Source organism: Glycine soja, chromosome 9 (assembly GCF_004193775.1).
Source record: "Glycine soja cultivar W05 chromosome 9, ASM419377v2, whole genome shotgun sequence".
In the NCBI taxonomy this organism is placed as follows: Eukaryota; Viridiplantae; Streptophyta; class Magnoliopsida; order Fabales; family Fabaceae; genus Glycine; species Glycine soja.
The window spans coordinates 30896696-30915230 of record NC_041010.1 but is presented as its reverse complement, the minus strand read 5'-3'; the positions used below and the strand labels follow the sequence as shown (position 1 = coordinate 30915230).

General features: G+C 35.2%; 1 protein-coding gene across 1 annotated transcript; it reads right to left on the bottom strand.

The window, feature by feature from the left end:
- Positions 1-4733: 4733 nt before the first annotated feature.
- On the bottom strand, positions 4734-8158 carry LOC114368339 (protein MAIN-LIKE 2-like). The gene is made up of 6 exons (XM_028325648.1): positions 7942-8158; positions 6284-6444; positions 5529-6188; positions 5266-5449; positions 4859-5070; positions 4734-4778 (listed from the first exon to the last, which is right to left on the bottom strand). The coding sequence occupies exons 1-6, from the start codon at positions 8156-8158 to the stop codon at positions 4734-4736; spliced, it is 1479 nt and encodes a 492-aa protein (XP_028181449.1).
- Between the last annotated feature and the right edge of the window lie 10377 nt (positions 8159-18535).

The following is an 18535-nucleotide window of genomic DNA, read 5'->3' as shown; positions in this document are numbered from 1 at the left end:
TTATTTTTTTTGTCTTTTCTTAGTTGAACAATTATTATATATTTTTATGTTTAATTTTTACGAATAAAAAAAATTAATCAATCCGACCCTACACTTACTTGGGTAGTAGCCACACACTACATTTGGACATCTGCGATAGACCGACCTTTGACAAAAAAAAGTTACGCAAGATTTTAATTTCTATAAAGAAACCATATAATTTTTTTATATCATTCATTAGTTATAATTTATTATTACTACAATTTTTAGGATAACTAACATGAGAAAAAATTGTACATGATAATTTATTATTAAATATTAGTGTAAAAAATTAAATTATTAACATACACTATTTACTCTTTTTTTTAGTAGCATCCACTATTTACTCTTAACACAATGCATTTGGTAATAACCAAAATATTAAATTTCACCTCCATTTGTATGTTGGTTATTTAAGCAGTGAAGAAAAAACTTTGCTTAGTCAAATGACAAAAAATATGACGAAGTCTGATCAAATTTTGTTGATTAAATAATAATAAAATTAAAATTACGAAATTCATTTTAAAAATTTAATTTAATTTTTAAATATTTACCTTTTGAATTTATAATTGTTTCTTAATTATTATATTTTTTAATTAAAATATAATTAATAATGCAATATATGATTTTTTTAAAATATATAAATAATTAAAAAAAAGTTTATATTAACATCGGTTTTTTGGAAAACCGATGTTAACATATCATACGTTAACATCAGTTTTCAAAAACCGATGTTGACATCATTAGTTAACATCAGTTTTTGAAAAACCAATGTTAACGTGTATGCATTAACATTGATTTTTTGGAAAATCGATGTTAACATATAATACGTTAACATCGATTTTTCAAAAACCGATGTTAACTAATGATGTTAACATCGGTTTTTAAAAAACCGATGTTAACGTGTATGCATTAACATCGATTTTTTAGAAAATCAATGTTAACATATCATACGTTAATAAGCCGATATTAAAACTGTTTTTTGTAGTAGTGGTTGATACCCATTTCGGAGAGATCCTTTAAGTTGAGAAATTAGTTAAGTAACTACAAGTACAACTCGATAAAAATTATGCAATAAAAAAAATAAACTAGATAAAACTACTTGTGAATATTGGTTTACAATTAAAATAAAATTTAAATTGACCATTGATGATTTAATTAAGTTCAGTTTAACAGAAAGACTTAATTATTAAAAATTAAAAGATTCGCATATATATTCTTTTTATATGAAGCAAATAATGTGAATAAGATCAGACCTGCTAATAGGGCTCTCTCCGCGCAAGAAATTTCAAAGGAATTGAAAACACCTTTATTTGGTGGATCTTATTAAATTTATAAAATTCATATGTATTTTAATAAGTAATAATGTATTAAAAATAGAACATTATATAGTATTTACATTATATTCTTGACTATAATTAGTTTTAGTCTTTTTATAATATTTTGAAAGTTGAATTTAAATTTTATAAAAATTTAATACGATTATAATTTATTTACTTGAAAATGATATAGTAGTTAAGTCTTTTTTTTTTCAAAAACTAAAAATAAATGTTTCCGTTGTAGTTATATATATATATATATATATATATATATATATATATATATATATATCTCACACACAGCTGGAAATTGAAAAACGACAAAACATCAAAATCACACACACACACAGCTGAAAATTGAAAAAGGACAAAACATCAAAATCATTTTCCTTCGAATTTTTCATTACATAATTTGGTTACATTTTAGTTCAGAATATTTTAAAATGTGGCCATAAATCAAAATTTTATGCACTAAATTATATGTAAATTGACGGATAAGATATTAAGACATGACTTCATCCTAAATGACTCATCAAAATCTTTAATCCACTGGATCTGTTGAAATAATATATAAAGTTTTTAACAATTAATATATAATATCTTAAAAGTTAATTGTTCATACCTACAGAAAAAAGAAAAAGTTAACTATATAACTTTTGACTTATTTTTTCTTCTTAATATTATATCAGAAGAAAAAATCACCTTGCTATTCTCGATGCCCCTAACTCCAACATAGTAGGTGACAACTAATCAATCCTCATTTTATATTTCGTTGTTCGAGAGTAAACGACATTAAAATATCATCATTAAGGAAGATGAAAACGACATTACACGTACGTAAAGAATTAAAAGTAATTAATAATTATGAGTTTTTAAATATAAAATGTTAAATAATGGCTAAAACAATGTAGGAAAGAAGAGATTGTTGAATAAAGATTCTACTTTGTTCTCATAAAAGAAAAGATTCTACTTTGTTAATATAAATTAATACATACATATATATATATATATATATATATATAAATTATTATGTATCCATTGAACTTTACATATATCAACCTGAGTGTGATATTATATAATATCTGTAGAAGATTTCTCCGTTTGAACATTACGTTAATTGTTTTGATTTATATCACGAAAGAAGTTGTCTTCCGCAGTTGTGATATTAACAGCGGAAGAATGCTTCTTCTGTGGAGTAATTCATTTTATGATTTTTTAGTTTTAAGATTATTTTGAATGTCATTTTGGTTAATTCTATTTGTAATTTATGTGAAACATAAAAATATATTTGTTGGTTGAAGTGTTGATTTTTTTTGCCTAGGTTGAAGTATTTTTTGGTTAAATGAGCTTTGTAGGTTATAACTTTGAAATTATGTAATTAAAAGTTGAATTTGGTTATGTATATGTAGATTAAATATTTGTGTGAGGTTGTCAAATGTTGAATTAGTTTGATATTCATAGTTTGTAAATTTTTTTGGGTTGTTGTATTGTTCAAATTATTTAGTTGAATGTTGAATTAAGTGATAGTTATACTTTGAATTAAGATGGACGAAGATCAATGGGCATATTACAGTGCGATGTCCAAAGAAGTTGATATGGATTTTCAAGATAAAGAAGATTGTGGTGTGAATGAAGCACATGTTGATTGTTCAGATGCTTTTAATACTTCTCAGGTAATCATGTCGATCAGTTTTAATTGTTTGGTCTAATGTATGATTTGTGTAAAAATTAATATGCCGTGGTTGTGTCCTAGGTCTTTGCAACCCGAGAAGATGTTTTGAACTGGGCTCGAACGGTTGCCCATGAAAATGGTTTTGTTGCAGTAATTATGAGGTCTGATACATATACTGGTAGCAGAGGAAGAACTTTATTTGTGTTAATTGGGTGTGAAAGGAGCGGTAAGTACAAGGGTAGGAAGAAAGAATTTGTTAGAAGAGACACATGTACTAGAAAATGTGGTTGTCCCTTTAAGATTCGTGGAAAACCATTGCATGGAGGTGAAGGTTGGGCGGTGAAGCTGATATGTGGGATTCACAACCATGAATTGGCGAAGACCTTAGTTGGACATCCATATGCTAGGAGATTGGCAGATGATGAGAAGAATATCATTGCTGATATGACGAAGTCGAATGTGAAACCAAGAAACATCCTGCTAACGTTGAAGGAGCACAACAACAACAGTTGCACCACAATCAAACAAATCTACAATGCAAGAAGTGCATATCGTTCTTCAATCAGAGGAGATGACACTGAAATGCAACACCTAATGAGGCTCCTTGAATGTGACCAATACATTCATTGGCATAGATTGAAGGATGAAAATGTGGTGCGTGATTTGTTTTGGTGTCACCCAGATGCAGTTAAGTTATGTAACGCATGTCATCTTATTTTTTTGATAGACAGTACCTATAAAACAAATAGGTACAGACTCCCATTACTTGACATTGTGGGGGTGACACCAACCAGGATGACTTTCTCTTATTATTGTAATTTCACTTACAACAGGTTTATCTGAAAGATCGTTGTCCCTTACCACCTATGGCATTGTTGTGGTCAAGCAATGCGTATCCGGAGGCAAAACAATGGCCAACTGCATATGTAGGTAGAATGCAGCAATACTTAAGCCTAATGACAATTAATACAACGCATGTAGACCTAAGCGGACACTGAACTTGTAATATTTATGTATCTATATGTACATTGGATTTATGTTCATGTAATTAATGAATTGTTCCGTGAACAAGTGTTAGTGTGTCAAATTGTTATATTTGTGTTGAACTGAATGCTAGTTATATGTTTCTAATAGGCCGAAAACCAACTTTTTTGATTTTTGGTGCCTCTGTTTGAGGTGCGATTTGATGGAACGGGGCACTGATTTTATTTTTTTTGGGTTTCTTGACGTGCAAACATGTCAAATAGCGGCTCTAGACAGTCTCAAGCGGCTCCCACATAATTTAAAAAAAAGCCCGAACAGGGGTACTTAGGCATGTTTCTAAAAGGCCCAAAACCAATTTTTTTTATTCTTTACTGTACGTATATATATGGTTAAAATATATAATTTCATAATAGTTATAAATTTTAACATTTAAATTACAAATTATTTTATCTTCTTTATTTTATATATTCAAATACCATTATAAATGTGATTCATGTGTGTGGTTTATATTTAAATTTCAAACCATATATTTATAGAGAGACAAACATAAATCATAAATGATGTAAGTAAATGTGTTTTATGACATACATAAACAAATACAAAAATTAATAATTTAAGTACAATAAAAATATAAATCCTAATCTATGCAGTGTCTCTGGCGCGGCCTAAGAATTCCATCTGCGGTGTTACCTCTAGCTCTCCTCAGACAACGAGTCATGATGTCATGTAAGTCAATGCCCTCAGTGACCATCCTGAGCCATCCCCTGACATCCTTCGCAGTGAACCTGTCACAGTCAAAATAACAAAGTCAGTATCACATTTAAAAAAAAATTAAATTATGAAAAACTACAAAAGTTATGCTTACCACTGAATGCGTAGGGAGATCGGTCGCGACTGAAACCTTGGGGATGGGTGGCTCGACGAACTCCTCATGATGAGGGGGAGGCGAATGTCTCGGCGCAACAGTCTCCTCGATCCGCGTGACGAATGGGTGCGATATCTGAAAAAACCACTGCATGTAGTCTGGCGCCACCTGTCCAGGAACTACACAGAGCTCCCCTGAAGGCACCAAATGGTCTGAAAAATGTAGCCACCGGTCATCTATATGATCACTCGTCAAAGTATCCCAAACCGGCGGCGGAGGGACCGTCTGAAGGTAGCCAAACTGTCGAAGAACTCGCTTAGGTCGAACGTACACCACAATCTGACCCTATCTGAGCTGGCCGGTGTACGACGATATCAAGTCAAAGGCCCTGACTCCCCGGTGCTCACCATAGGGCATCCAGCACACGTCAGTCATAGTCAGGGCATCCAAATGTATCCGATACGGGGCTCCCTTGTTCCCCATCATATGAGCCTTACCCGTAAGCCACCTGCAGGCCCGTGGGCTCCCCTCATCATAAGCATCATGAACGACAGATGTATGCACTGTAGGAAAGTGCTCGTATATCCAGCACTACAAACACATAGTCAACATCAATAAAAAAAAGAGATTCAATGCTACTTCAATTTAAATTATCAGTGATAATACGTACCTGGAGAAGTGTAATATAACCGCCCAACTGCCGTGTAGAGGCCTGCGACGCGTCGTTCAGATGCTCGTACATGTGGACTAATGCAGCCGCTCCCCAGGCGAATCCCCCTACCTGGGCTAGGTCCCTGAAAGCCTCCAAGTGCACGACATGTACATGGGTTGAACTCTTGTTGGCAAAAAGAGTACAACCCACCAAGTGGAGCAGATACGTGCGGGCTGCTACAACCCATCGTCTGGCCCTGCACTGGCTCTCATACAAGTCCCGAAGCCACCCCAACCGGACATGAGGCCCACCAGCCTGTCGGGTCTCAAATGTAGCCTCCTCATGACTGACCTCAAGAAGCTTCGTCAGTAGACCAATCGCGTCTGAAGTAACAAACGACTCGAACGTATGCAGCGCGCCAGTGATGGGAAGGTGTAGGAGTGACGCCACGTCATCCAACGTGATCGTCAACTCGCCTACTAGCAAGTGGAACGTGCTAGTCTCACGATGCCACCACTCGACGAAGGCGAATATGAGTCTAGGATCAGTGGTGATAACAGAACACCTGATCAGTGGACTCAATTCGGTGCCAGCAATCAACCCTTCGATCTCAGGCGCTGGTCTCCCAATTTTATCTACTTTTCTACCGTGGGAGACCAACTTCAGATCGGGTCGTTCCTAAATTGAATAACAATTTATAATAACGTGTATATAAAAAACAATCCAACTACAAATAATTTTTATGTAATTAGTCAACATTAAAAACTACGTACCTGTCCACTCCAGATGCTGTGTGCGACATGCTCATCAAAATTGGTCAAAATCGATGGGTCACGTGGTCCACTGGGGAAACCCTCATCAGCAGCAGGTGACCCCAAGCTCCTATCAGTAGCCACTCCCTCTGTCTGAACAGCATCGACGGCGCCTGTCATCTCTGGGGTGGCATCAAACACATGAGAAACATCCTCATGCAACTGAGGCACATCCTCAGGTCTCTCTTGACGTCCTCATGCAGACGAACCCTTTGGTTTAGTATTTTGAAAATAGGACAAAGAATTTAGGAGACACAATTATCCTAAAAGCTGAAATTGAATAATGAAATTGTTTGCTTCCAAGGGAATAATCAAATCAAACATAAGATTTACTTCCAAGGGAAATACAATAGGCAGAATTTTTGGTTTCTGTTTGGATCATGTTTAAATTCTTTTTACAACTCCAAGAGTGGTTCAAATCATGAGCAAATCCGAAGGGGGGGGGGGAAAACGGTCTAGAGGATCACTTAAAAAAATTCCCACTGTTTTATCTCTATCTGACACATTTATTGTTTTCAATGAAGAAGTTTGAGTTCCATATTGTAGTTGGTCTAACAATCAGAGATTGGATTTAAGTTGTCTTAATTTATATCATATTGTGGAGCGCGTGCATGTTCAGATGGAATTCCAAAGAAAAGAAAAAAGCTCATGTCACTTTCTAGGTTTCTTTAGATCAGGGAAATGTGTATTTTATATGTTTCTGTTCTTTGGTTTTGTATTTTCAAGATTGCTATCTTGTTAGCATTCAGTGTGCATGTGTGCTTGATTGTAGCACTCTCATTAGCATCAACTATGCTTGTGTAAGTGCCGTTATACATTTTTAGTGAATGATCAATTGATCTTTTGACAAAAAAAGAAAAAAAAAGAGGAAGCATTTACATAAAAGAGATGGAGAGCAGCAGATTGATGGCAGAGGAGTTTAACTTCATTCAATTTTCGGTCGTATGGTATCAGCTTTGAATTGCCATGCTTATAACATTGCTTAGATTGTGTAGGTATCAGATTAGACAAATTTGTTTTCAATATCAAAAGAATTCCCATTGTAATTGATAGGTTGCAGGCTATTAGATTAGATTAGACAAATTTCTTTTCAATATCAAAGTAAATTTAGAAACAGAGTAACACATGAACTTTGTTTTCTTGTCTCATATTTTTTCTTAATTACAAGTCTAACAGTAGTCTAATAGTTGCATATTAGTATCCTAACTTACCTTGTTTTTTTTTCTTAACCCTCTCATTCATCAGGGAAAAAGAATCCTAACTAATCCACATAATTTATGCAGTGTATACAATCATTTAGACATCCTAACCAAATGACAGCAAATAACAATTCAATTTAGACATCCTAACCAAATGAAAGCAAAATACAATAGGTGATGCATCAAAATTAGGGAGTTTGTGTAAGTTAAATACCATATACACTTTGTAATAGCAAATAAATTAAAAATAATAATTACTAATATCAATAAATTGGTGGTTCAGACAAAATTTTCAAGAAAAATAACCAAAAAACAACAAAACATGGTCCGCGGAAGAAGTTTTGCATGTTCTTCCGCGAAAAGGATAGGTAGCTTGCGGAAGAAGGTTTCGCAGGTTCTTCCGCGACCAAGAAATGTTGCCTGCGGAACCTTCTTCCACTGGATCCAGCGGAAGAACCTTCTTCGCCTTCTTCCGCCGGAACCCGCGGAAGAACCTTCTCCCCTTTCTTCCGCAGGATCCCGCGGAAGAACTCCTTCTTCCGCTACAATATCCAACTTCCTCTTCCACATGCGCAAAAGAAGGTTCTTCTCGCGGAAGAACCTTCGTCTTCAACCTCAGCCACCACACATCACTCATGTCGTCTATCCTATGGCCATTAACGCTTCCAAATGAAGACACGAGGTTAGAACACTAACCTGGATGGCGGAAGAAACGAACAAAGCTAGCCAATGGAGGATGCCAATACCTGTGGAGGAGAAGAAGGGAACCAAATTTCAAAGCGCGGAAGAAGAAGCTTGCTATCTGATACACAAAAGACGAAGGAAGAAGACGAACCTTTTTGGAAGGAGAAGAACGAAACCAAGGAAGAAGAAGCTTGCGGGGAGGTTGCTGGGTGCACGGGAGAAGAAGGAGAGCGTGGAAGAAAACGTTTTTTAAAACGAAAGAAGAAGAAAATGTTTTTTTTTAAAATATATTAACTTTTATTTTTTAAATGAAGGGTATTTTTGGAAGTTCATTCAATTGCTGGGTGCACCAGCAATTTTGCTGGGTGCACCTTGCAATAGCCCAGAAGCAACTGGGTTAAAAAAGCCGGATGTTGCTCATATAAAAAAAAATGCACCTGCATATCATGTGCTGCATTAGACAAGGAATCAACACAAAAATTAGCTTCCCTATAAATGTGATTAAACTTTACCTGCCAATTCCCCTCTGCCACTTTATGAATTGCTTGAATAAGACTCCAACCAGCAATACTGCCATTCGACAAGCCTTTAATACCATCAACACTGCTTCAGAATCTATCTGAATCTCAAACATCTTGAAATCCTTCCTCCTTGCTTGTTTAATTCCCTCATAGACCCCCACAAACTCAGCTAAGTATTTTTTTTATTAGTACGAATTAAACACGATACTAAAATCGTAAATGGTTATATAAACTACAAAGAAAGATATATCATTAAACTACAAATATAATTCAATGTATTTTTCATTATTAGAATGACATTAAATTTACATATATCTACGTTAATTATATCAAAATGCAAATATATTTATAAAAGTAATATTTTTTAAAAAAATGCATGTTTATATGAATTAAAAAATATTATAAGACATGAGTGAATATAAAATAATTTAAATATATATATATATATTAATATCCACAAGAATTTATATATTTTTTTTGTAAATACTAATATACATATCTACTAACATATACTTTGAGAAGGGAAAACTGTATTTATTTTATATTTTGCTTTTTGAATACAAGCACTCTTGTCCCCAAATTTAAAAGGGTTTAGGTTAGGTATAGTAAAAGGTTTAGTAGGGGATCAGGACCTAATTTTGTTAATAACAGATAAACTACATGCATTCAGTAATAAAAGAGGATATGGGTATTAGTTGAGAGTTGTTAGAAGGAAATTGAAATGGAGAGAACCAGGTAACTTATGTTCAAATACCTGAGAGTTAGAGAGGAGAGAGTTTCCATTGTGTCATTCTAAATCTCCTGTTTTCTATCACACTAATACTGATTGGAGTGGTTTATGCATTAAGATTAATTGGTTCCTACTTTCTAATTTGATCATCCTCCTATCTTTAGACTTCTGAATGTATTTTATCTTTTTTTTGTATTACACGAGTCTTAGATTGTTTGTACTTGGTGCTCGCGTGCTCAGCTATTGCTTTCAAAAGCCTTTGATTAATCTATTGAAGAATGTGCAATGGTTCTATTGAAGGTTGACAGACTGCTTTCTCATAACTTTGTTGTTTGTTTATTTTCTTCTAAAGTTTGGTACGTTTGTTAGTGAAGGTAGTTGAAAATAGAGAAAATTTATTGGTACAAATCAACCCTTAAAGTGAGAACTTATGCTGATAGGGATGTGGCCCAATTGGCTAACAATGTTAATGGGCCAAAGATTTTGCAGATTTACAGTAGAAGAAAGAATGGGCTGCATGAAGGAGAAAGTGGAGAGAAGAGTTAATTACGGAAATGGAAGGGAGGGATCTGTTATAGAGAGACTTTGGGGTAGATATTAGGGCACCATTCTAGAGATACCTATTCTCCTATGGCCCAAGATTGCTTTCCTTCACCAGCTTTTCATGGCTGCTATTCAATATTCATTAATGGCAACTATATCAAGTTAGGCATTAAGGATGCCTTACATATTCATCCATTACTAGAAATTTTAGATTTAACATCACTAGGTTAACATCGGTTTTTTTCAAAACCGATGTTAACAAATACGCAGTGACATACTTGTAAATAAAATGAGTTCATTAACATCGATTTTGTGAAAACCGATGTTAATGAGGTCATGTTAACATTGATTTTTTGAAAAACCCAATGTTAACATTATTAGTTAACATCGGTTTTGTCAAAACCGATGTTAACATCGGTTTCTTGAAAAAACCAATGTTAACGATGTTGTGTTTTTACTTAAATTAAAAATCCGAAACACTTTTATGCCCGCGCTCAGTCTCACAAAACCCACCCTCGTCACTCCCATTGTCTTTAACCCCCCACACTCAGTCTCACAAACCACCCTCAAGCCGTCGTTGCGCTCACGGTCATGTCTTGGTAAGTTTGTTGCTTTTGAAAAATTCATCTTGTCACTACCATTGTGTTTGAATGACGTTCACAACTGGCATTGTTTAGAAAAGCTGTACTTTCACTGTTATAATACATTGTTTGATCTATTTAGAAAAGTTGTAATTTCATCTCGTCTCTGTCTCACACTTTGACCCGAAGGACGTTCGTTGTTTTCCTTGCAACCATTCCATTGGCACCAAAGCACTCTTTGCTCTTCAAACCAACTGTGATTCAAGGTCAATGTTGGTCTGATTGAGTTTTATAAACACTAGTGCTACCTCTTTGCGATGGTGTTTCAGTGTTTCCCTTTTAATTTCAATCACCCAGCGAGTTTGTTATGCTATAAATAGGGTTTTACACAGTTCTGTTACTATTGTTATTGTTTCACCAGGTCATCCTCAACCCCAAGCTAAAGAAGAAGACCAACAGCCTATTCTTTGAAGGCTGCTTGAGGTATTCCTATTCATACTACTATGATAAGTTAATTACCTCTATTTGTTGCTAGCAATTGCCCCTGTTACATAGTTCTGTTAGATTGATACCAAATATGCAACCAATGATGAGAATATGGAGCATATTGCCCTTGTCCTTAAGTTTTATAACAGTGACGAGCAATTGCCCCTATGATAAGTTAATTACCTCTATTTGTTGTTAGCAATTGCCCCTGCCCTTAAGTTTTATAACAGTGACCAATAGGGCTAATTTGATAATATGAAGCTGGAGGCACTTGCCTTTTAACCTGGTGTCCCCAAAGTGGCCTTACCCAAGGATCTTGTTTTCCATACATTAGGCAAATTGGCACATTGCTTTTTTGACATCTAAATGGAAAATTAACTTAAAACCATTAACTTGGAATGGAACCATAAATATACATGCCATTCACACAAATCTAATACTAGTTTAGATATGTAGTACTATCTACCCAGTTAATGCTTGACTAAAATATAATTGGGCCCGGGGAGCAAGCATAATTGAAGCAAATGTTGTTGCTGCTGCAAGATGCCTTGTGGTTTCAATTATGCGTGAAAATACACTATCTACATTTGCTGAATTCTCTGTATAAACCTGATTAAGTACCTCAACAATACTTGTAGGATCACTAATTTTGTCCCTCCTAGAGGAAAAACAACATTATTCAGTCAAAACACTGTCCAATGTTGAAAGTAGTTACAAAGGTTACTTTCTGAAAATGCATTAACAAGGGAGTTATCAGAATTTTAGAACAACATAATTCTTCTAGTGAAAAAGTTTAGTTTGGTCTTTTCAGATAGAATACTTGGTCTATTAAGTAGAGCTTCTTACTCTATCATCATTCACATAGGAATGTGACAGCGGGTTACAATTACATAAATGAAATGTGCCATAGAATTTCAAAAGTAGAAGATTGAAAACATGTATCTTTACATTGATAGGTAGTGGAATAAAACAAGTGATACTTACACCAACTCTGTTAGTCTCTTTACATTAGTAGGTAGTGGAAATGTTCCAGCCAATTGCATATAAACTCATTTTCAGTGCTCTTTGGCATTTAAGCCAGATTCTGCATTCCTTTCTCTTAGAATCTTGAGTCCTTCATACCTTCCTAGCATGACAAGGCTGGCCATTGGGTTTGTGACCATTGGCCAAGTGAAAATATGAAATTATTTGGTTTGATAGATTTAGGACATAGGAGAGTGTGATGGCGGCTTGGCCTTAATTGAAAACTTAAGACGTAGTCATATATGAAGTCAATGGTGGTGTGAGCTGAACCTGCCCATACATTTGTTTTGACTACACACAAGACATCATGATCATGTAGTAGTGTTCCATACTTTATGTGCCACATATATTTGTCAAAGAAGGAGAAAAAACATAGAGGGATTGAATACAATTTGGTGTACCACATCATCCGAATTGTCAAAGAATGTGCAAAAGAATTGACTAGGGGGCATTGAGCGTGCCAGATTTAAATTTTTCATGTAGTGGGCAAACTAGGAATAAGCTTTTAACCTTTGGGAAAAAGACTGTCCATAGAACATGGGCTGGGTAGAGGCCTGCAATGCACTCTGCTACTTGTTAATTTAAAGAGCAAATAAAAAGTAAATACTACCTCCTGTGTTTCTAATATTTTTAAGAAGATGACAAACATTTTGAAAATCATATAGCTTTGATTGTCCAACAACTGAGATAAACCTGATTTGGATGCAAAAAAAATCATCTAGCAGTTAAGAAGAAATCACCTAATCGAACCTAGGCCACTTAGTTTAATTAATTAATTACTTGAAAATTGAGGAAGCACAATTTCAACGTGTTATTGAAGTTGGCTTTCACTTCCATTGCTCGGTTCATTGCACATTAAAACCAATTATTCTCCGTGTTAATTATTCTTTTCTACTTGGGGGTGAGGTCTTTAGGTTAGGTTACACTTTTGTCTTGCCCAGAACAGAACCCATGAGCTAAAAAAACTAACGAAATAAGCTTCTTCTACACCCCCCATTAGAAATGGGTCCATGGGACCCTACAAGCCAGTACTAATAGACATCTCTCACTTTTCTTCACCAACACATGCATGCAGACACGGGAAGAGAGACACAAACAAAGAGATAATGAATCAAGAACTATCCCTACATCAGCTACATTTAGAACTGAAAGTATGATTAGTCGTCAACCTTGTTCCAATGAATGTAAACTACCTTACCTTTGTCTTGCAAGCGTTGTATCATAAAAGTTTGTCTTCAGGATGGAAGTTTGCCAGTACATGGGCTGATCCACTTCGTCTAATAGCTTCCTCATTCAAATCTTTAAGTTTTCTTCCTTCGAGCACAATACCATGTTCTAGTCCTAGTCCACAAGCTATGGCTTTCACTTCCATGATGTCATCCTCCGAGACTAGTTTGATCTGTATATTTGCATCATTTCTGAGATTTTCCAAAGTTGATTTTATGGATTCAATACTAGTAGTGCATTTGAGACCTATCAATCCTAACAAGATCAGTTCTTCTTGCTCAAGTTGTTCTCCATCTGTTTGTCTATAAGCAAAAGCAATTGGCTTAAGGCCACCATCCCCCATCTCTTCAATCACCTACCCAAATTTGATCATTTGATTTTCCATGGCATGGCATTCCCTTATACTATCATAGTACAGTGCACACATATCCAATATTGTGGATGCAGCTCCACTCCAATGCATATACAGAACTTGTTGATTGACCCCAATTTGAATAATCAAAACTTGCCTTCCTTCTTTGGCAAAATTCAGATTGCTAAGCTTAAGAATGTCAAATTTGTCAAAAGTGAAAGATCTCATGTTCACTGCCCATGTTGTTTCTGCCCAAAAAACAAGTGAATCAGACAAAGAGGAAAGAGAAATCTCTGGTGCAAGGACTGATAAACCAATTCCTTGTTTAAGCATGTATGAATTCTGCCAAAGAAGGAAGGGGAGTTTTGGTTTCATCAATTCATGAATGCAGCTAGGATCTGTTGCAACCAATAGGATCTACTGCAGAGAAATCACAAGTGGCATTCCATGCTGCAACCAGTAGTAAAACGGCAAAAAAGTCTAGTAGTATGCTTATTAAAATACTTGCAAAAGCTTATGTACTTGCTTTCGTCAATTCATGAATGCAGTTGCAGAGAGAAGTGCTACTATTTCCTTTTACTTAGTCAATTATTAATATTGCTCTTGATTACAAGCATTAGGAAGATTACTATTGGAAATCATAGGCATAAAAAACCTTTCATAGAAATGTATGTAGGACACTGCCATACTTTTTGCCTAACATCTTATATTGATCTAAGTAGATGCAAGCTTTCATATTTAATTCCGGCATAACTGCCATATAGGAACTGCTTTTAGTTATTAAATACTGTAATGACAGATGGTGATTATTTGGCATAACTAGGATCTGCTGTTTTGACTTGATTTTAGTTTACAGCTTTGTTTTCAGTGTAATTTTCTTTGTAAAGTGAGGATGAGATTTTTTTTTTGAATTTTTGTTATATAACTTATCAGTCTACTAATTTCATGGCAAGTTTAGTCTATGTTCAAGCTACCCCAATTTATTGTTTTTTTCCCTCTAGACTTTGTCATTGGATATCATACATAAGAATTATGTTGTGTATGAAACCTTTTTTTTATGCAATTCGAGAGTTAGAGAATTATTTTTTGAAAGCCCAATGTGAGAAAATACTAATAAGCATACTACTTACTATATTGATGTCTAATTTCCTTGGTTTATTATCAGAGAAATTAAGATAAGATGCCACAAGAGAGGTCCCAAAAATTATTTTTCACATCTCCTTCTAGAAGATATTAATAAGCTCCCAAACCAGTAGTATGCTTCTAGTACTTGAGAGATATCTGCTTGTTCCTCAACAGCAAAGCATGCTCACCTCCACTTCCCCAATTGTTGGTCGCCCATTTGGTTCATACTTTAAGCATCTCCATAAATTCTGTTTTTGCCACCATTTTTACCTATTTCCCTTCACACACAACTTCTAGTAGAACCTTACCAAACGAGTAAACATTAGTTTTATCTATGACAGTACCGTACAGGGCATACACCATAGCCAGGTAGCCAAACGTACCTATAAGTTAAAGTATTAGCTTAGTTTATATGACAAAAATTCATTGTATTAGTAAGCTCATAAAAATAAAACATTACCCACAATAGAGTCTACTTTAATTGGTTTTGGCTTTGACACAAAACGTGGTCCCTGTATGCTAATGCCAAAATCTGCAAGTTTGTGGTTGCAGAATCGTATGAGACACAATTAGGGTGATGAAATAGGATTATTTGGTTGGACCACTTGATCCCTTTCAGCAAACTACACTCCAGCCCTCTGTAAAATGTATAAAACCCAATGTCATCACTTTGCTTTTAGTATAGGCATTCAAAGGGCATATAATGACTACCATTGGAAAACAATTGTACTCCCCAACAACCATTTTTCTTTTTCTTTTGCTAACATTTTGTATTGTGTACCAAGAGAGTAGGCTAGTCATAACTGTCTATAACCCAGGATAGTGATATCAACATATATATAATCCAGGATAGCTGTCTATAATGATCTACAAGGTTTGTTAAACCAAAAGTAATAGCCATAGCCAACCACCCCCCATTGAAAACCCTCAAAGTGGACTTAACCCTGGGTGCTTTCCCTAAAAAGGCCCCCAAAACAGCATCGTATTGGATGAAAGCTAAAGTTAATGACAAAAACCTAGACAGAAAACCTAGACAGATACCCCAATTTGGTCTCTTGAAGCTGATCATATCACTGTTGGACCACAATATATCCGTATAAAAATTATACCTTAGTGGATCTGCAACAACATCTGATTCTGGGCTTGATGCTTCTACCTTCAATGTTGTCCAATTTGATAAAAATTATATATCAATTTATGTCAGAATCAAAGTCGTGCACGTGCTTATCAATATTTTTCTAGTTATAATACTACTATACTACTAATGTATCATGATCACATAATCTTAGAAAAATTGATAGTCTAAATGTATGATAACAACAACTTAAAGCTACTAGTGTATCCTAACCCCAAAACCTTAAGGATTGAAAATCATGAGAAATACATTACCTTAAGCAAGTTGCTCAGAAATACATTACCTAAATCCATTGGTGTTACATGATGATTTACCTACTTATTTTTCAAAGGAGCTGGACCAAAGCACTTGGCTTTCTCTGCTGCTCTTGGTGTTACACTGGGAGTATTTCAAAAGTCATAGTTTTATATATATGGTGTAATTTTACTTGATATATCGAAGTTTGTGTTATATGTCACTTAGGATTGAAATTTTTAAATTGTAGGCACTATTTATCTAATTGTTTGCATCGTGATCACCACATTTGTTCTTGGACACTATACTGATCATCATCACAGGTATGAAAGTTTTTCATAAACTTTTGATGCTTGATTTTGTTATGATTGTTTTTGTATGTTGTTGTATGTCATCAATGTACTTTGCTTTAGATCCAACTTTTGTTCATAATGAGTGAACCTTAGATTCCCGTTTGAGATTGAACACAATGATTCTTGTGGACAGTTTGCTTTAATCATTGTATTCAATCTTGAATTGTCCGTTTGGGCAGTTTGGGGAGACTCATATTTTTATGGTAGATTCATGCATTAAGGTTAACATTATTTTATTTAATTTGATGGAATTTCGGTACAATGCATTTCTAGTTGTTCTCTGAGTGCATACTTGATTATCGGGGAATTAATGTCACCGATTCATGTTGTGTACTTGGAGACCAATGCAAAATACTGCCAAAATTTTGTCAAATTTAACAAAATAAGATTAACCTTGACGCATGAATCTACCATAAAAAAATGTCTTCCTGAATGGGATAGGGCCACACCTTAAATGAAAAAGTGAGATTTCATGCATTGAATGAGTTTCAGAGTATCACCAAGTTATTATTTAGATGGATCGAAGTTGGATGAATGAAAGTCACTTGAGCGCTACGTATGAGGAAGGCGTGGAACTGTTCCTACAATTTGCTTCAGAAAGGAGTCGACCAGATGAAAACGGTAAATTTTTTTGTCTGTGCATAAATTGTTTAAACGGGAGATGGCAAAAAGTTGACGACATACGGGAGCATCTGTTGTGTGATGGAATTAAGAAGAATTATACGATGTGGATATGGCATGGTGAATTGACAGACATGCAAAGGAGGTCCCAATCTGAACCATTTGATGTAGAAATGGGAGATCGCTTGGAGGATATGATTCGTGACCTTGGACAAGAGTCTTTTCAGCAAGCACATGCCATTATGTATGATACATTGCAAACTGATTCAAAGAAACCTTTGTATCCGGGGTGCAAGAATTTTTTTACGCTATTGTCAGCGGTGTTAGGTCTGGTTAATGTGAAAGCCAGATATGGGTGGAGTGACAAAAGTTTTAGTTCGCTGCTTCAAGTAGTGCACGATACACTTCCAGAGGAAAACACGTTACGTAAAAGTTACTATCAGGCGAAGAAGATATTGTGTCTGATGGATATGGAGTATTAGAAGATTCATGCTTTCCCGAATGATTGCATATTGTACAAACATGAATTTGTAGAAATGCCGAAATGCCCTAGGTATGGGGTATCACAGTACAAAGTCAAGGATGATGAGAAGTGCAGTAGCAATGAAAACTCAAATAAAGGCCCCCCAGCGAAGGTGTTGTGGTATCTTCTGATCATTCCAAGGTTTAAGCGTCCATTTGCTAATGGAAACAATGCAAAAGACCTTACATGGCATACAAATGGGAGAAATTACGATGGAATGTTCCGTCATCCGGCTGATTCCACCTAGTGGAAGAAGATAGATCGTTTGTATCCGGATTTCGACAAAGAGGCAAGAAATCTTAGACTTGGACTAGCTAGTGATGGAATGAATCCATATGGCAATTTAAGCACTCAACATGGTTCATGGCCAGTTCTGCTAGTAATTTATAATTTGCCTCTTTGGTTGTGCATGAAGCAAAAATACATGATGTTGTCTGTGATGATATCGGGCCCAAAACAGTCAGGAAATGACATTGATGTTTATCTAAGTTCGTTGATTGAAGACTTGACAAAGTTGTGGGACGATGGGGTTTTAGTATTTGATGGGTTTCGGAATGAGACTTTTCAAATGCGTGCAATGTTTTTTTGTACCATTAATGACTTTCCAGGATATGGAATTTGAGCGGTTACAGTGTTAAGGGCCATCGTGCATGCCCCATTTGTAAAGAAGACATAAGCTACATACAACTGAAACATGGTAGAAAAATAGTGTACACTAGGCATCGACGTTTTCTAAAACCTCATCACCCTTATAGGCGATTGAAAAAAACATTTAATGGAAGTCAAGAGCATGAAACTGTGCCGATACCGTTAACTGGTGACCAAGTCTTCCAGCGGGTTCAACACCTGAATGTGGTATTTGGAAAAACCTAAAAG

Excerpts from the sequence above, each read along its gene's own strand:
- LOC114368339 (XM_028325648.1), bottom strand. The coding sequence starts at position 8,158 with ATGAGTGATGTGTGGTGGCTGAGGTTGAAGACGAAGGTTCTTCCGCGA. Across the intron at positions 6,445-7,941 it reads AGTGGAAGAAGGTTCCGCAG|AGATGACAGGCGCCGTCGAT; the intron begins GCAACATTTCTT and ends ATGCCACCCCAG. Across the intron at positions 5,450-5,528 it reads GTTATATTACACTTCTCCAG|TGCTGGATATACGAGCACTT; the intron begins GTACGTATTATC and ends ATGTGTTTGTAG.